The 14,783-nt window shown below is 44.0% G+C and overlaps 2 protein-coding genes across 2 annotated transcripts; one reads left to right on the top strand and one right to left on the bottom strand.

Moving 5' to 3' along the window:
* Positions 1-1,477: 1,477 nt before the first annotated feature.
* LOC124115392 lies at positions 1,478-4,139 on the bottom strand. Its single transcript, XM_046476340.2, has 2 exons — positions 3,873-4,139; positions 1,478-1,813 (listed from the first exon to the last, which is right to left on the bottom strand). Exons 1-2 carry the CDS (start codon positions 3,955-3,957, stop codon positions 1,521-1,523), a joined length of 378 nt encoding a protein of 125 aa, XP_046332296.2. The 5' UTR covers positions 3,958-4,139; the 3' UTR covers positions 1,478-1,520.
* Positions 4,140-5,551: 1,412 nt separating this feature from the next.
* Positions 5,552-13,873, top strand: LOC125381997 (axoneme-associated protein mst101(2)-like). The gene is made up of 2 exons (XM_048399413.1): positions 5,552-5,711; positions 11,475-13,873. Exons 1-2 carry the CDS (start codon positions 5,552-5,554, stop codon positions 13,871-13,873), a joined length of 2,559 nt encoding a protein of 852 aa, XP_048255370.1.
* Positions 13,874-14,783: the final 910 nt, after the last annotated feature.

Here is a 14,783-nt window from a genome sequence, read left to right as displayed (position 1 = left end):
TAGCTTTATATTTATTTAACTTATTTAAAATGAGATCGACAGAGATGTAACACTCTGGACAAGTGACCTAAAATATTACTGATATTACAACTGTACCATGGGCCATGTTGCCATAACTTCGAAATAAACGTGATTGATAGAGTACCGCCAGGGTACCGTCACTATTACCCCGCGATGCAGCTGGTTGTTGTATGGTTGTAAGTGTAAACATAAGTCACACGTACAAAATGTGTATACCTCCTTCGAGGTACAAAATAGGGATATGAGAAAACTATTATTGTTTGTTTTGTTTGTTTGTTGTTTAACGCCGCACTCAGCAATATTCCAGTTATATGACGGCGGTCTGTAAAATAATCGATGTGTCCCCCGCCGTTATTTTGCTGGAATATTGCTAAAAGCAGCGTAAAACCATAGTCACTCATTCATACGTTTTTCGAGGGACATTATTCTTGAAATTCCCTAAATACTGACGTACAACTTCCACATTTCACATGAAGGTTCATATGCCAATGAACTCATACGAAGTGGAGGTCAATTCTTAAATATTGTCGAGGTTTAAAAAACCAAAACAAACAACAATATATGCCTTCCTATGTGCTGAGATTCGAAGAATTGATAGTCTTATCTTATCTTGTGTCACAAGACCGACGACATTAACCTTTTAAGCTTACTGAAAATGTAAGTATCTCAACTGTTAAATGACCTCAAGCCATGATATACAGAGAGACAGTGATAAGAAGGTGTTTTTACTGACATACTTAGTATTTAGTATTTAGACACGAGTAAGCACCATCAAGCGCTGAGTAGTGTATCACCTCAAGGCCCGCAAGGCAGTGGATCCATCATCAGTCATTGACATTCCCGCAGGCTATTGGTCCATCCGCAGTCACTCACAGTCCCGCAAGGCAGTGGATCCATCATCAGTCATTGACATTCCCGCAGGCTATTGGTCCATCCGCAGTCACTGACAGTCCCGCAGGCCATTGGTCCATTCGCAGTCACTCACAGTCCCGCAGGCTATTGGTCCATCCGTAGTCACTGACAGTCCCGCAAGGCAGTGGATCCATCATCAGTCATTGACATTCCCGCAGGCTATTGGTCCATCCGCAGTCACTCACAGTCCCGCAGGCCATTGGTCCATTCGCAGTCACTCACAGTCCCGCAGGCTATTGGTCCATCCGTAGTCACTGACAGTCCCGCAAGGCATTGGGTCCATCATCAGTCACTGACAGTCCCGCAAGGCAATGGGTCCATCATCAGTCACTAACAGTCCCGCATGCCATGGGTCCATCCGCAGTCACCGACAGTCCCGCAGGCTTTGGGTCCATCATCAGTCAATGACAGTCCAACATGCCATGGATCCATCCGCAGTCACTGACATTCCCGCAAGGCAGTGGATCCATCATCAGTCACTGACAGACCCGCAGGCTATGGGTCCATCCGCAGTCACTGACAGTCCTGCAGGCTAAGGGTCCATCCGCAGTCACCGACAGTCCCACAGGCTATTGGTCCATCCGCAGTCACTCACAGTCCCGCAGACTCAGAGTCCACCCGTTGTCGGCGCCGATAAGGTCGCCCTTTCTCATATCCTCCATAGATGCAAACGAAATATAACATGGCTTTTGCCGCTTTAGAAACATGTACGTTACCGTCTTTTGTTTCGTGTATTCAGCAGACCTGCAAGTGTTCCCCTTCACCTCAAGGCATATCTTCTGGCACTCTTCAACACTGTCAACGTTGTAGAATCTCTCGTCATTATTGGACTTGACACCATGATTTGGATACACACTGAAGGTTGTGCCAAAGGTTGTACCTGGAAAGACAAATAATTAAATAGGTGAATAGCATGGGTTCAATTCAGATTTGAAAAGTATTTCAGTTATGTTTTGGCCTTCTGTGAGAGGAAACCACAGCACCTCAGGTCGCAGTGGTTAAACACGTTCTTAGATCACACGAATACGGGTATTGTACTGACAAACCAAGGTTCATAATCAGATCGAACTCGAACTCGCAACAAGCGGATCCTGACATCCCAATATCTGCACGGACCTGTAACCCATGATAAATGAGAAAACCGCAAAGGGTGTAACATTCCGACTAAATACGATATACTCAAAATGTACAATGTAAATGCAAAATGAACTATTGAAAATACGGATATTGGAGAAAGAATTGGGTGAGTGAGTGAGTTGGGTTTAGCGACGCTTTTAACAGTATTCCAGTTATATCGCGGCGTGGTAGCTTAATGTGGGAGGAAAGCCCGAAGTAATGCAGTTCTCAGACGTTTACCACTTCGGTGAAACCCACGAGCACGGGTATGGTGCTGACAAACCTAGAAACATAATCGGGGCGAACCAGGATTCGGACCAACAATCATAGGTTTCTGACGTCCACAAGGGACGCAACTCTGCACAGCGAATCGCGGCGCCTCAGACGACTGGGCCATCCGTGCCCCTTAAAGAAAGAAAATAGTAGACACAAGTATGTATGTAACTCGATGGGTGGATAATACGGGGTCGGGTGGTGAGGCTCGCTGAATTGTGCTGATGCATGTCATCGTATCAAAGTAGCTTAGATCGCAGTCTGGTCCAGACTCGATTATTTATAGACCGCCTTAAACAACAAACAACCGACGTGAAACAACACACAACCAGCAAAGATATGAGGCTGTTTGATCGTGACATCATTTCAGGTATCAATCACTTTATACGATCACAGTTACTTTTTTCAGTAAAGGTCCCCAGTATCTCCGTTGGTTGCTCTAGTCGTCTACAGGGGATCGGGTGGTCAAGCTTGGCAACTTTGTTGATAGCGTGTCACCGTACTCCGACAACGTGGATTGTTGTTCACTATATCAATCACAGTTTCGCCTGTCCAATACTCGATTATTTGCAGTATTATCAATTAGTTATTTGTGGTGTTCTCGACGTTCAGAACAGCCAGCTGATTAGCATCTTCCCGGGGCAAGAGAGTTAACTGACCATAAAAGTCCAGTTTCCACCCTTGCCGAACTAGGCTGGTATTATGGAGACTCAGTTATATTTTGGCTGGACTAACGAGTCTATGCATAGTCCAATCAAAATCGCGCACCGAAATCGAAATCCGGTTCGTAAAATGTCGTGCAGATTTCTGTCGATTGGAGGATGTGCAAAACATGTACACCGCCAACTCTTTGTCAGCAGATATTTTCCAAGTCTTTTCATGTGTTTAACCAAGGTGCTCACGTGATTTGATGCACTTCGCTATGTAAGACCAGTTTTATCACACTATAGATCTTGATTATCGATCAGATCGTTTTGACTGTGCGCCGCCATTTTGTTTGAAACAAATGCAAGTGATACGAGAGGTGGAATCTGATTGGTCCATATGAGAGGTTTAGAAGGGACATAACTCGTAATAACCACTGGTGGCGCTACAGTCGAGCCCAGGAATTCCAGCCTAGTTCGACAAGGGTGGAAACTGGGCTTTTAAAGTCAGCTAACTCCCTTGCCTCGGGAAGATGGCTGATGAGCTGTGGCCCGACAGCTGATCAGTTGTTCTTCCGGTGACAAGCCGAGACGCTAAAGACACGCCTGCAATAACTGTTTTAACTAATGACAAGGGTATCAATGCATACTTGAAATTTGATCAAGGGAAAGTTATTGGTTATTGGTTTGTAAAGCTGGTAGATTTTTTAAAACTACACTCATTCTCTGCAACTGAAATACACATATGATCATAAAACAGAATATGCAATGCATCCTTGAGAAAAGATCCCAAAATAAAATGGTTCGGTTGTTGGTTTTAAAAGCTGGCATCAAACAACACTCACTCACACATTCACCCACCTGTTCACTCACTCGCTCTGATATACCCGTATAAAAATCACTCACATAGCGTACATGCCCCGGTCGATGGTGAGTACAGCAGGCGTGGACGACAGTAGCATGTCCCACTGTAGCATCCTGTCCCCTCCATGTGGGTGTTACAGTCACGGTCGCTGGAACAAGCCTTACCTATGATGTGATGTTTCTTTGCTGAAATGGCGAAATAATTTTACAGGGTTTCCAAATGGTACAAATTTGTTTGTTTGTTTGTTGTTTAACACCGCACTCAGGAATATTCCAGCTATATGACGGCGGTCTGTAAATAATCGAGTCTTGACCAGACAATCCAGTGATTCTGAATCTGATACAAGTCGCTGCATCTTATTGGAAGGGTTTAGAATAATAGAATAACCCACGAGGTACGAGTGATTACGGAAAATATGTCACGAGTGAAATTAATGTTTTAAGTTCCGAACTTTAGCGACATGTTTCAAGAAAAAACAAACAATCAACTGTCGCCGATCAAGAATCAGCAGTTTTTTTTATCAATCTGCGTGTGAAAAAAACCTGTCCACACATTCAAACCGCATTACTCAATCCACGTCTTGCTACGCGTAAAAAAATATAGTTCTGTTAACAAAACTTTGAAGATCACATTATTGCAGTTATTTTTCTGTCTGAGTTACACAGCGTACACTATTTAGCGTTGATAAAAGAAGACAATTTTCAAAAAAGGGTCAACAAGGTTTTTATTCAAGGCTTGTTTTGAAAAGACCTCTCATTGTTAAGACAACAGCCGTTCGAGCGCTGTGGTTCGTCAACCTTTTGTCTGAGGACAGTCCAGCCCTGGATGCCATGGTCTTCATGAGAGAGCCTAACTTGTTTCTACCAAAAGGTTGGCGTTTAAACCAGGTGTTTTCAGATATTACGCCGAACTGTGTGTTGGGTGCAAGATGAAATGGACTCTCATCATTGCTAAAGTCTCGCGGGCGAACATCCCGATACAACCTGTAAACCGCCACCGGACAACGTTCGTCCCCAGGTTGAGCCCACGCTTTGGGTGCCAAGTCACGGGATTAATCACCATGCTGTGTTTTTGACTGACGTTCCAAATACTGTAAATATTCCTTATTATCGGAATCGGTTTTGAGTGTGACGTCGCCCCACTGCATGCGTCTGTGGGGCGTGGCCGACCTCAGTCCAAAGTAGACTGTATTGTTCCACCACAATGTCTTTAATTAACACAGCATCTGGAGATTTAGTGCCAAGCTGTCCGCATTCACAGAGTTTATTCAGTTCCATTTCGGACACAGGATCAGCTCGCTGGCGTATGTTTCCTTTTCCTTGTTTCTTTAATGATTTTTGATTTCAAAACCTCCCTCAGTTTAGCAAACTGCATAGATTCCGCCAGCAGATGTTTCTAATCGTGTCGCTTGAGGTAACGCTCAATGCTAGCCTTGATCCCCTTCAGAGTAGACGGTTCGTATTCCGAACCATCTTATTTGCGTGCCGAAATGAAAAAATTACAAAGAATAATGTTAAGTTCACTGGGGCTAATTTCTTCCTCCTTTCCAGTGTCATTTAAACTTTCCTGTATAAATTTGTGCACTAAATTCATATCAAGTTTAGTCTTTTTCATGGTGTTTTCGTTTTCATTGGCAGTTAAGAACGTTTCGATGTCATCATCGTTCACAAAGGCAAACCTGTCTGCATTCAGTCAGGTGTTTGGATTCGGGGGGTTGAAAATGTCGTCAAACAGCAAGTCCTCTAGCACAGAACTGGCAATCCCGGACTTGGTGGTGTTGACTTTTGCGCACAAGAAACAGGCTCTGGCAAATCTGAATCTTGGAACTTCCATCTGGCCATATGCAGTTTTGACAACAAATACATTAAATGTGTTCAGAGGTTGAATTATGCGAATAACTCTTCCTGTCAGATCTCCGTCCACTTTTACGAGGTCATTTACTTTGACAGGTGTCAAATGGTCAGCCATGTTTGTTTACAACATAACTCACACTTTCGGCAATGCCATTGGAATAAAAAGAAACTCATTTTGCAACAACTTTTAGACTGTCCGAAAGGCAAGATAAGATCCATTATTTCGTAGAAATTTGTAACGTTGTGTGAAAAAATAAGAACGTGACACTTTTTTATACAATGTATACGTTTTTGTAACCTCGGCGTCAGCACAGTACGGCACTGAGCGCCACGCAGACTGACTGACGTCCAGGCACCATGAGGGTAAATGACACAGGAAAGGTGGAACTAAACATTAGTCTTTGCAAATTTATCATTTCGGCTTACGCATCAGAATTCGAAATGAAGGCGATCAATGGTAGCATAGATTGTTTCCTCAGCGACATGATTACCAACATCTACTCGCGAAATCGATGATCCACTTTGCTGAACTCGGAGAGGTTTAGAAATTAACAAAAATAATTAACAACACAAGGAAAAGAAAACTTACCCAAGCGAGCTGATACTGTGTCCGATATTGGACTAAATAAACTCCGTGAATGCGGACATCTTGTCACCAAGTCTCCAGAAACCGTGTAAGTCTATCAACAGCTATTCGACCATTAGCCTGTGAATCACATCCAAATATCATCCCGTTATCCACTAGGCTGTGTCCACTCCACAAGCGTGTTTGACAAGTCCTCCTAAAATACCACGTGCACGTGTTTCCAATCAGTCACACTTGTCTCAAATCGCACACGATGTTCATTAAACCTGTTGTCGGGCTTAAACTGTAACGCCGGTTCTGTTGTCATTCCTGGTTTCGGCTGTCTCATATCTGGGTCAAGTCGGGTCATTCATTCCGACACTGTGACAGCAATCGTACTTTTTTAAAGTTTACCTACTTTTCGTAACTTTTCTCTGACAAACAGGACTTCTGTACCTTATTTCTTCTTTGTTATAGTTTTTGGCATTTTTTTCAAATGACACATAACAAAAATTGACAGGTGTTCCGTGTTTCCTCTTCTCAATGTGAAATGCATGTCTCTGCCGATGCACGACGACGACTGTCTGTCAGTGACGAGATCGTGTCAAAACAAGCCTTGATTTAAAAAAACAACCTGATGAACGTTTTTGGAAACTTGTCTCCTTTATCAATGCTAGATAGTGTACGCTGTGTAAATGAGTCAGAAATATAACTGCAATAATGTGATCTTTTAGTTTTTTAAGAGAACTACATTTTTCACGCGTAACTACGCGTTAAGTGAGTAATGCGATTGGAGTGAGTGGACAGTTTTTTTTTCACACATGGATTGATACAAAACAGCTGATTCTTGATCGGCGACAACGTCTTTAATATGATTATGGGTAATAAATAGAATAACCCACTCGGTACATGTGATTACGGAAAATATGTCACTCGTGAAATTAATGCTAAAGCTCAAAATTTAAAACATTAATTTCACTCGTGACATATTTTCCGTAATCATTCGTACCTCGTGGGTTATTCTATATTAACATTATGCTAACACGCTGTCGAATAAATGAAACACCATAACGTACACAGTTAAAATTTACACAAAGATGATGACATGTCAGTCTGGCAAAATAAGTTAATAATATGTTAATCTTATGTACATGTAAACTACCTGTAAATGGTATGTTCACGCGGTTAGATACCAGGGTTCGAGACACGGTTGACAATTGAACTCTGACTTGATTTACTCAAAACTGAATAAGCTACATAAGCAATAGTGAGTGAGTGAATATGGTTTTACGCCGCTTTTAGCAATATTCCAGCAATATCACGGCGGGGGACACCAGAAATTGGCTTCACACATTGTACCCATGTCGGGAATCGAACCCGGGTCTTCGGCGTGACGAGCTAACGCTTTAACCACTAGGCTACCCGACCGCCCCACATAAGCAATAGACTTGGAATAACAAATTATGACGGTACCAAAACAACGTCGAGGTTTTTTTATAGATACAGTTAGGAAACATAATTCTGTTTTCCAATTTTCATTTCACTTCTTCATCTACGTGGCTGTCATGAACAACGTCGGGGTCAGAAATAACGTAACAAAATATATATTATTTTGAAGAACAAAATACACTGTTGGACACTAATATTCCCATTATCCATTACCCATGCAGTGATTCGGACGAGAAAACAACGATAACGTACGTTTACACGAAGATGTATACATAGCTTCATCCGTGTCAGTCAGTCCCGGTGGAGTCGGGGAGGTGAGCTTCAGTCCCTTGCATTGTCCTGCGTCTCTGTTCACCAGGACGGATGTACAGCTTCCATCGTTGAAACACCGTGAGATGCATTTCACTACCCTTCTCTCAAGGCTCATCACCCAGAGTGTCTCATTGCTTGCATCACCAATGCTGTATCTAGACCTATGGAAATCACAATTGGTCACTTCAGCTTTCTTTGGAACTAGTTGAAGGAACAGAAGGAAAACAGCCCACTCTGGGAAGGATGGCATATTGACAGCTACGTCTCTCAAGCATTTGTCTCCTGGTGAGATTATGTTCAATGGGGTCGATTCATGTGTTTGGAAATCAGATAAAACAAGACAGGCTTTTGATGGAATCTGTTTTCAGCTCCTATTTTTGTTTTACTATTGTAACAGCAAACAAGAAAGTTCAATAACAGGATGCATAAATCATATGATCTCTTGACGCCTTCATCCTGTCTTGTTAAGTTTTACTGTACTGAATGAGTTATTGCTTGTTATGAGGTATCACATATAAATTGTAACCTTAAACGCGCAAAAAACAATTGACATGTACAAACGTTTGATCCATCGTCAGACTTTTAAAGAAACACAGCTAATGAACCAATATTCACTCTAAAAAGGGATTATCTCTTTACTTACCTCACTGTAAAAAACAGCGAATGCTATCTCTTTTTTTTTTGGTCTCTCTTTACAATTCATAGTCCAATGATTACTTTCGCGCGATCGGACCTAACCTCGCTCTTAACCATTTTTCCTTTCGCGGTATCGGGTTTTTACAAATTAAAAAGTTCTCGGTATCGGGGCGGATACCAATCGAGTTCGCGTGTTATTCTGTGTGGTTCCCATCTCACGTCTGTCTGTGCGTTAATTACCGTGCAGATTAAAAATGAACATGTTTCTCAGCCACCTCAGATTATATATCATTCCGTTCTTGAAAAAAAGAACATGTTTCCAACTTCTTAGTTCGCCTGCACTCAGTTCGCCTACACTCAGTTCGCCTGCACTTAGTTCGCCGACAATATAATGAGCTGATACTCTCTCACTCACTTATGAGGCAGTCCAGTGGTAACAGATAGTTAAAGGTCAGCGCTGTATATTTTATTCCAGCTGACACATGATATATTTTACTTCTGAGTGTTTCCTGTAGACTGAGGCTTTAAGCATTGTTTGGATTAGTTTGAACAATATTGCCAGATTTTGAAACGTGATCTGGATTCTCAAGGAAAAAGTAAAAGCTTTATAGTTGGGAATAATTTAAACTTAAGAAACAACTTATTCCTTGATCCATGGAGCTTTTGTTAAAACGTGGTGAACACAGATACAGTTACGTATCTATATTCAGAGGTTCAGGATAATTTTTGAAAAATGAAAGCAAATGCCATCTGAAGTTTACTGAGAAAATAATATGTGAAATGTTGGACTTCCTCATCTACGTAAAATTTTGGGGTAAGACATTTAGGCAAGGAGTAGGAATCCCCATGGGCCCTAACTGTGCTCCCGTTCTTGCGGATCTGTTTCTTTATGAATATGAATCGGAATGTCGGCTCGGATTGGCAAAACAAAGACATAAAGGAGACCAGTGAGATCGTTTCCTATTTAGATCTATGCATAGGGTAGACGTGTGGAGGACTATTTCCAACTATAACGCATATGTGACAAAAATGGTGTCCAATGCAGTTCCCTATTTTGACATGTACCATATCTTCCCGTGTTGTTTCTGGAGAACAATTGACTTGCCTTAGCATGTGTTTATAACGGGTACCAACGGTGGGGCAAGATACGCTCACCTTCTCGCGAACACCTGGTATCATTACTATTTGATAGTGATTCATAAACAAATGTTCATGATATAGTCGGATATGTTGGGCGATACATGTTCGGTGTTGAAGGTGTACGGTTTATTAACTTCCGTACGGTTGCCCTTGGCGTTGCCCGCCATTCCGCCTGAAGAGCAACCCAAACCTGGGCCGCGTTGGCGGGTGCTGGGCGTCTGACGTACCCTCGCCGCCCGAGAACATCCAATACAGATACAGACACTCCATTGGACAACCCAATCTGTTCAAGATGTGCGATTCCCCCGTCAGCCATATTGAAAAATTCTCTCCATGGCCATTCCTGACAGGTTTTGTACAAAGTGCAATGAAATTTTGTACATGTGAAGTTTGTAGTGGGGTTATCACGCGAGTGTGTTTGGAGATGGTTAATATCCTGCATAAGGAATAAACATTGTATTTAGCAAGTCTTGACGACAGTTACCATCCCCAAACACAAGCGTGATAACCTCTTTATCATATAATGTCATTCTTTAATTCTGTGCTTGAAAATCGCTTTCCATCTCTCACAAACATTACCGAAACATTGCGAGTTTTCCTGGAATGCGCGCATTAATATGTATTACGTCACAGGGTAAGTGATGTGTCAGTCGGACAGTAACAGTAGCCAGTATAGTTCCAACTGAAATCTGTTTCTTATACAGTGACGAAGCAACATATACGCAAAACAATTGTTTTTACTTGCTTTTCGTGGCAATCCATCGGTCTGTCCGCTAGAGTAACTGCCCGTTGTCAAAGGGAAGCTACTCTAACCATAGTCAATGAGACGTCACGGCCACGTTCAGTCGTTGTAAGTATGAGATTCGAATGAGAAAAAAACAAGTTCCAATTCCGAGTTGTAGAAGTATTTTATGTACATGGCACGTGCATAGTAACTTTGAATACAATGTGTAAACACATTCAAGAATGATGCATATAATTTTGTGCTATATATGGTGCTGCGTCTCCTAAAATGTAAGAAAGATAGGTTCATTTAATAGAGATGAACATATACCGCAACGTGGAGTTCAGGTCACTTGAGCAGTCTTGCATAGCTTACAACATGACATCAGGCCATCCGAGGAGGACGTCATGAGGTCACTTGAGCAGTCTTGCATAGCCGATGTCGTGACATATCTACATCCTAAGATCAGGTGAGTAGGGCCGATGTCGTGGCAGTATCTACGTCCTAAGATCAGGTGAGTAGGGCCGATGTCGTGACAGTATCTACATCCTAAGACCAGGTGAGTAGGGCCGATGTTGTGGCAGTATCTACATCCTAAGATCAGGTGAGAGGAGCCGATGTCGTGACAGTATCTACATCCTAAGACCAGGTGAGTAGGGCCGATGTCGTGGCAGTATCTACATCCTAAGATCAGGTGAGAGGAGCCGATGTCGTGGCAGTATCTACATCCTAAGATCAGGTGAGAGGAGCCGATGTCGTGACAGTATCTACATCCTAAGACCAGGTGAGTAGGGCCGATGTCGTGGCAGTAACTACATCATAAGATCAGGTGAGAGGAGCCGATGTGGAAGCAGTAACTACATCATAAGACCAGGTGAGAGGAGCCAATCTCGAAGCAGTATCTACGTCCTAAGATCAGGTGAGAGGAGCCGATGTCGAAGCAGTATCTACGTCCTATGATCAGGTGAGAGGAGCCGATGTCGAAGCAGTATCTACGTCCTAAGATCAGGTGAGAGGAGCAGATGTCGTGACAGTATCTACATCCTAAGATCAGGTGAGAGGAGCCGATGTCGAAGCAGTATCTACGTCCTAAGATCAGGTGAGAGGAGCCGATGTCGTGACAGTATCTACATCCTAAGATCAGGTGAGAGGAGCCGATGTCGAAGCAGTATCTACGTCCTAAGATCAGGTGAGAGGAGGCGATGTCAAAGCAGTATCTACGTCCTAAGATCAGGTGAGAGGAGGCGATGTCGAAGCAGTATCTACGTCCTAAGATCAGGTGAGAGGAGGCGATGTCGAAGCAGTATCTACGTCCTAAGATCAGGTGAGAGGAGCCGATATCGAAGCAGTAACTACATCCTAAGATCAGGTGAGAGGAGCCAATGTCGTGACAGTATCTACGTCCTAAGATCAGGTGAGAGGAGCCGATGTCGAAGCAGTATCTACGTCCTAAGATCAGGTGAGAGGAGGCGATGTCGAAGCAGTATCTATGTCCTAAGATCAGGTGAGAGGAGCCGATGTCGAAGCAGTAACTACATCCTAAGATCAGGTGAGAGGAGCCGATGTCGAAGCAGTATCTACATCCTAAGATCAGGTGAGAGGAGCCGATGTCGAAGCAGTAACTACATCCTAAGATCAGGTGAGAGGAGCCGATGTCGTGACAATATCTACATCCTAAGATCAGGTGAGAGGAGCCGATGTCGAAGCAGTAACTACGTCCTAAGATCAGGTGAGAGGAGCCGATGTCGAAGCAGTAACTACATCCTAAGATCAGGTGAGAGGAGCCGATGTCGAAGCAGTATCTACATCATAAGATCAGGTGAGAGGAGCCGATGTCGAAGCAGTAACTACATCCTAAGATCAGGTGAGAGGAGCCGATGTCGAAGCAGTATCTACATCCTAAGATCAGGTGAGAGGAGCCGATGTCGAAGCAGTAACTACATCCTAAGATCAGGTGAGAGGAGGCGATGTCGAAGCAGTATCTACGTCCTAAGATCAGGTGAGAGGAGCCGATGTCGAAGCAGTAACTACATCCTAAGATCAGGTGAGAGGAGCCAATGTCGTGACAGTATCTACGTCCTAAGATCAGGTGAGAGGAGCCGATGTCGAAGCAGTATCTACGTCCTAAGATCAGGTGAGAGGAGGCGATGTCGAAGCAGTATCTATGTCCTAAGATCAGGTGAGAGGAGCCGATGTCGAAGCAGTAACTACATCCTAAGATCAGGTGAGAGGAGCCGATGTCGAAGCAGTATCTACATCCTAAGATCAGGTGAGAGGAGCCGATGTCGAAGCAGTAACTACATCCTAAGATCAGGTGAGAGGAGCCGATGTCGTGACAATATCTACATCCTAAGATCAGGTGAGAGGAGCCGATGTCGAAGCAGTAACTACGTCCTAAGATCAGGTGAGAGGAGCCGATGTCGAAGCAGTAACTACATCCTAAGATCAGGTGAGAGGAGCCGATGTCGAAGCAGTATCTACATCATAAGATCAGGTGAGAGGAGCCGATGTCGAAGCAGTAACTACATCCTAAGATCAGGTGAGAGGAGCCGATGTCGTGACAGTATCTACATCATAAGATCAGGTGAGAGGAGCCGATGTCGTGACAATATCTACATCCTAAGATCAGGTGAGAGGAGCCGATGTCGAAGCAGTAACTACGTCCTAAGATCAGGTGAGAGGAGCCGATGTCGAAGCAGTAACTACATCCTAAGATCAGGTGAGAGGAGCCGATGTCGAAGCAGTATCTACATCATAAGATCAGGTGAGAGGAGCCGATGTCGAAGCAGTAACTACATCCTAAGATCAGGTGAGAGGAGCCGATGTCGTGACAGTATCTACATCATAAGATCAGGTGAGAGGAGCCGATGTCGTGACAGTATCTACATCCTAAGATCAGGTGAGAGGAGCCGATGTCGTGACAGTATCTACATCATAAGATCAGGTGAGAGGAGCCGATGTCGTGACAGTATCTACATCATAAGATCAGGTGAGAGGAGCCGATGTCGTGACAGTATCTACGTCCTAAGATCAGGTGAGAGGAGCCGATGTCGTGACAGTATCTACATCATAAGATCAGGTGAGAGGAGCCGATGTCGAAGCAGTAACTACATCCTAAGATCAGGTGAGAGGAGCCGATGTCGAAGCAGTATCTACATCATAAGATCAGGTGAGAGGAGCCGATGTCGTGACAGTATCTACGTCCTAAGATCAGGTGAGAGGAGCCGATGTCGAAGCAGTATCTACGTCCTAAGATCAGGTGAGAGGAGCCGATGTCGAAGCAGTATCTACGTCCTAAGATCAGGTGAGAGGAGCCGATGTCGAAGCAGTATCTACATCCTAAGATCAGGTGAGAGGAGCTGATGTCGTGACAGTATCTACGTCCTAAGATCAGGTGAGAGGAGCCGATGTTGAAGCAGTAACTACGTCCTAAGATCAGGTGAGAGGAGCCGATGTCGAAGCAGTATCTACGTCCTAAGATCAGGTGAGAGGAGCCGATGTCGAAGCAGTAACTACATCCTAAGATCAGGTGAGAGGAGCCGATGTCGTGACAGTATCTACATCATAAGATCAGGTGAGAGGAGCCAATGTCGTGACAGTATCTACGTCCTAAGATCAGGTGAGAGGAGCCGATGTTGAAGCAGTAACTACGTCCTAAGATCAGGTGAGTGGAGCCGATGTTGAAGCAGTAACTACGTCCTAAGATCAGGTGAGAGGAGCCGATGTCGAAGCAGTAACTACATCCTAAGATCAGGTGAGAGGAGCCGATGTCGAAGCAGTATCTACATCCTAAGATCAGGTGAGAGGAGCCGATGTCGTGACAGTATCTACATCCTAAGATCAGGTGAGAGGAGCAGATGTCGTGACAGTATCTACGTCCTAAGATCAGGTGAGAGGAGCCGATGTTGAAGCAGTAACTACGTCCTAAGATCAGGTGAGAGGAGCCGATGTCGAAGCAGTATCTACGTCCTAAGATCAGGTGAGAGGAGCCGATGTCGAAGCAGTAACTACATCCTAAAATCAGGTGAGAGGAGCCGATGTCGTGACAGTATCTACATCATAAGATCAGGTGAGAGGAGCCAATGTCGTGACAGTATCTACGTCCTAAGATCAGGTGAGAGGAGCCGATGTTGAAGCAGTAACTACGTCCTAAGATCAGGTGAGAGGAGCCGATGTTGAAGCAGTAACTACGTCCTAAGATCAGGTGAGAGGAGCCGATGTCGAAGCAGTAACTACATCCTAAGATCAGGTGAGAGGAGCCGATGTCGAAGCA

This window comes from Haliotis rufescens, unplaced genomic scaffold (assembly GCF_023055435.1).
Source record: "Haliotis rufescens isolate VD_foot unplaced genomic scaffold, xgHalRufe1.0.p SCAF_2, whole genome shotgun sequence".
NCBI classification, from domain to species: domain Eukaryota; kingdom Metazoa; phylum Mollusca; class Gastropoda; order Lepetellida; family Haliotidae; genus Haliotis; species Haliotis rufescens.
This window is presented reverse-complemented; position numbering and strand designations above follow the sequence as displayed.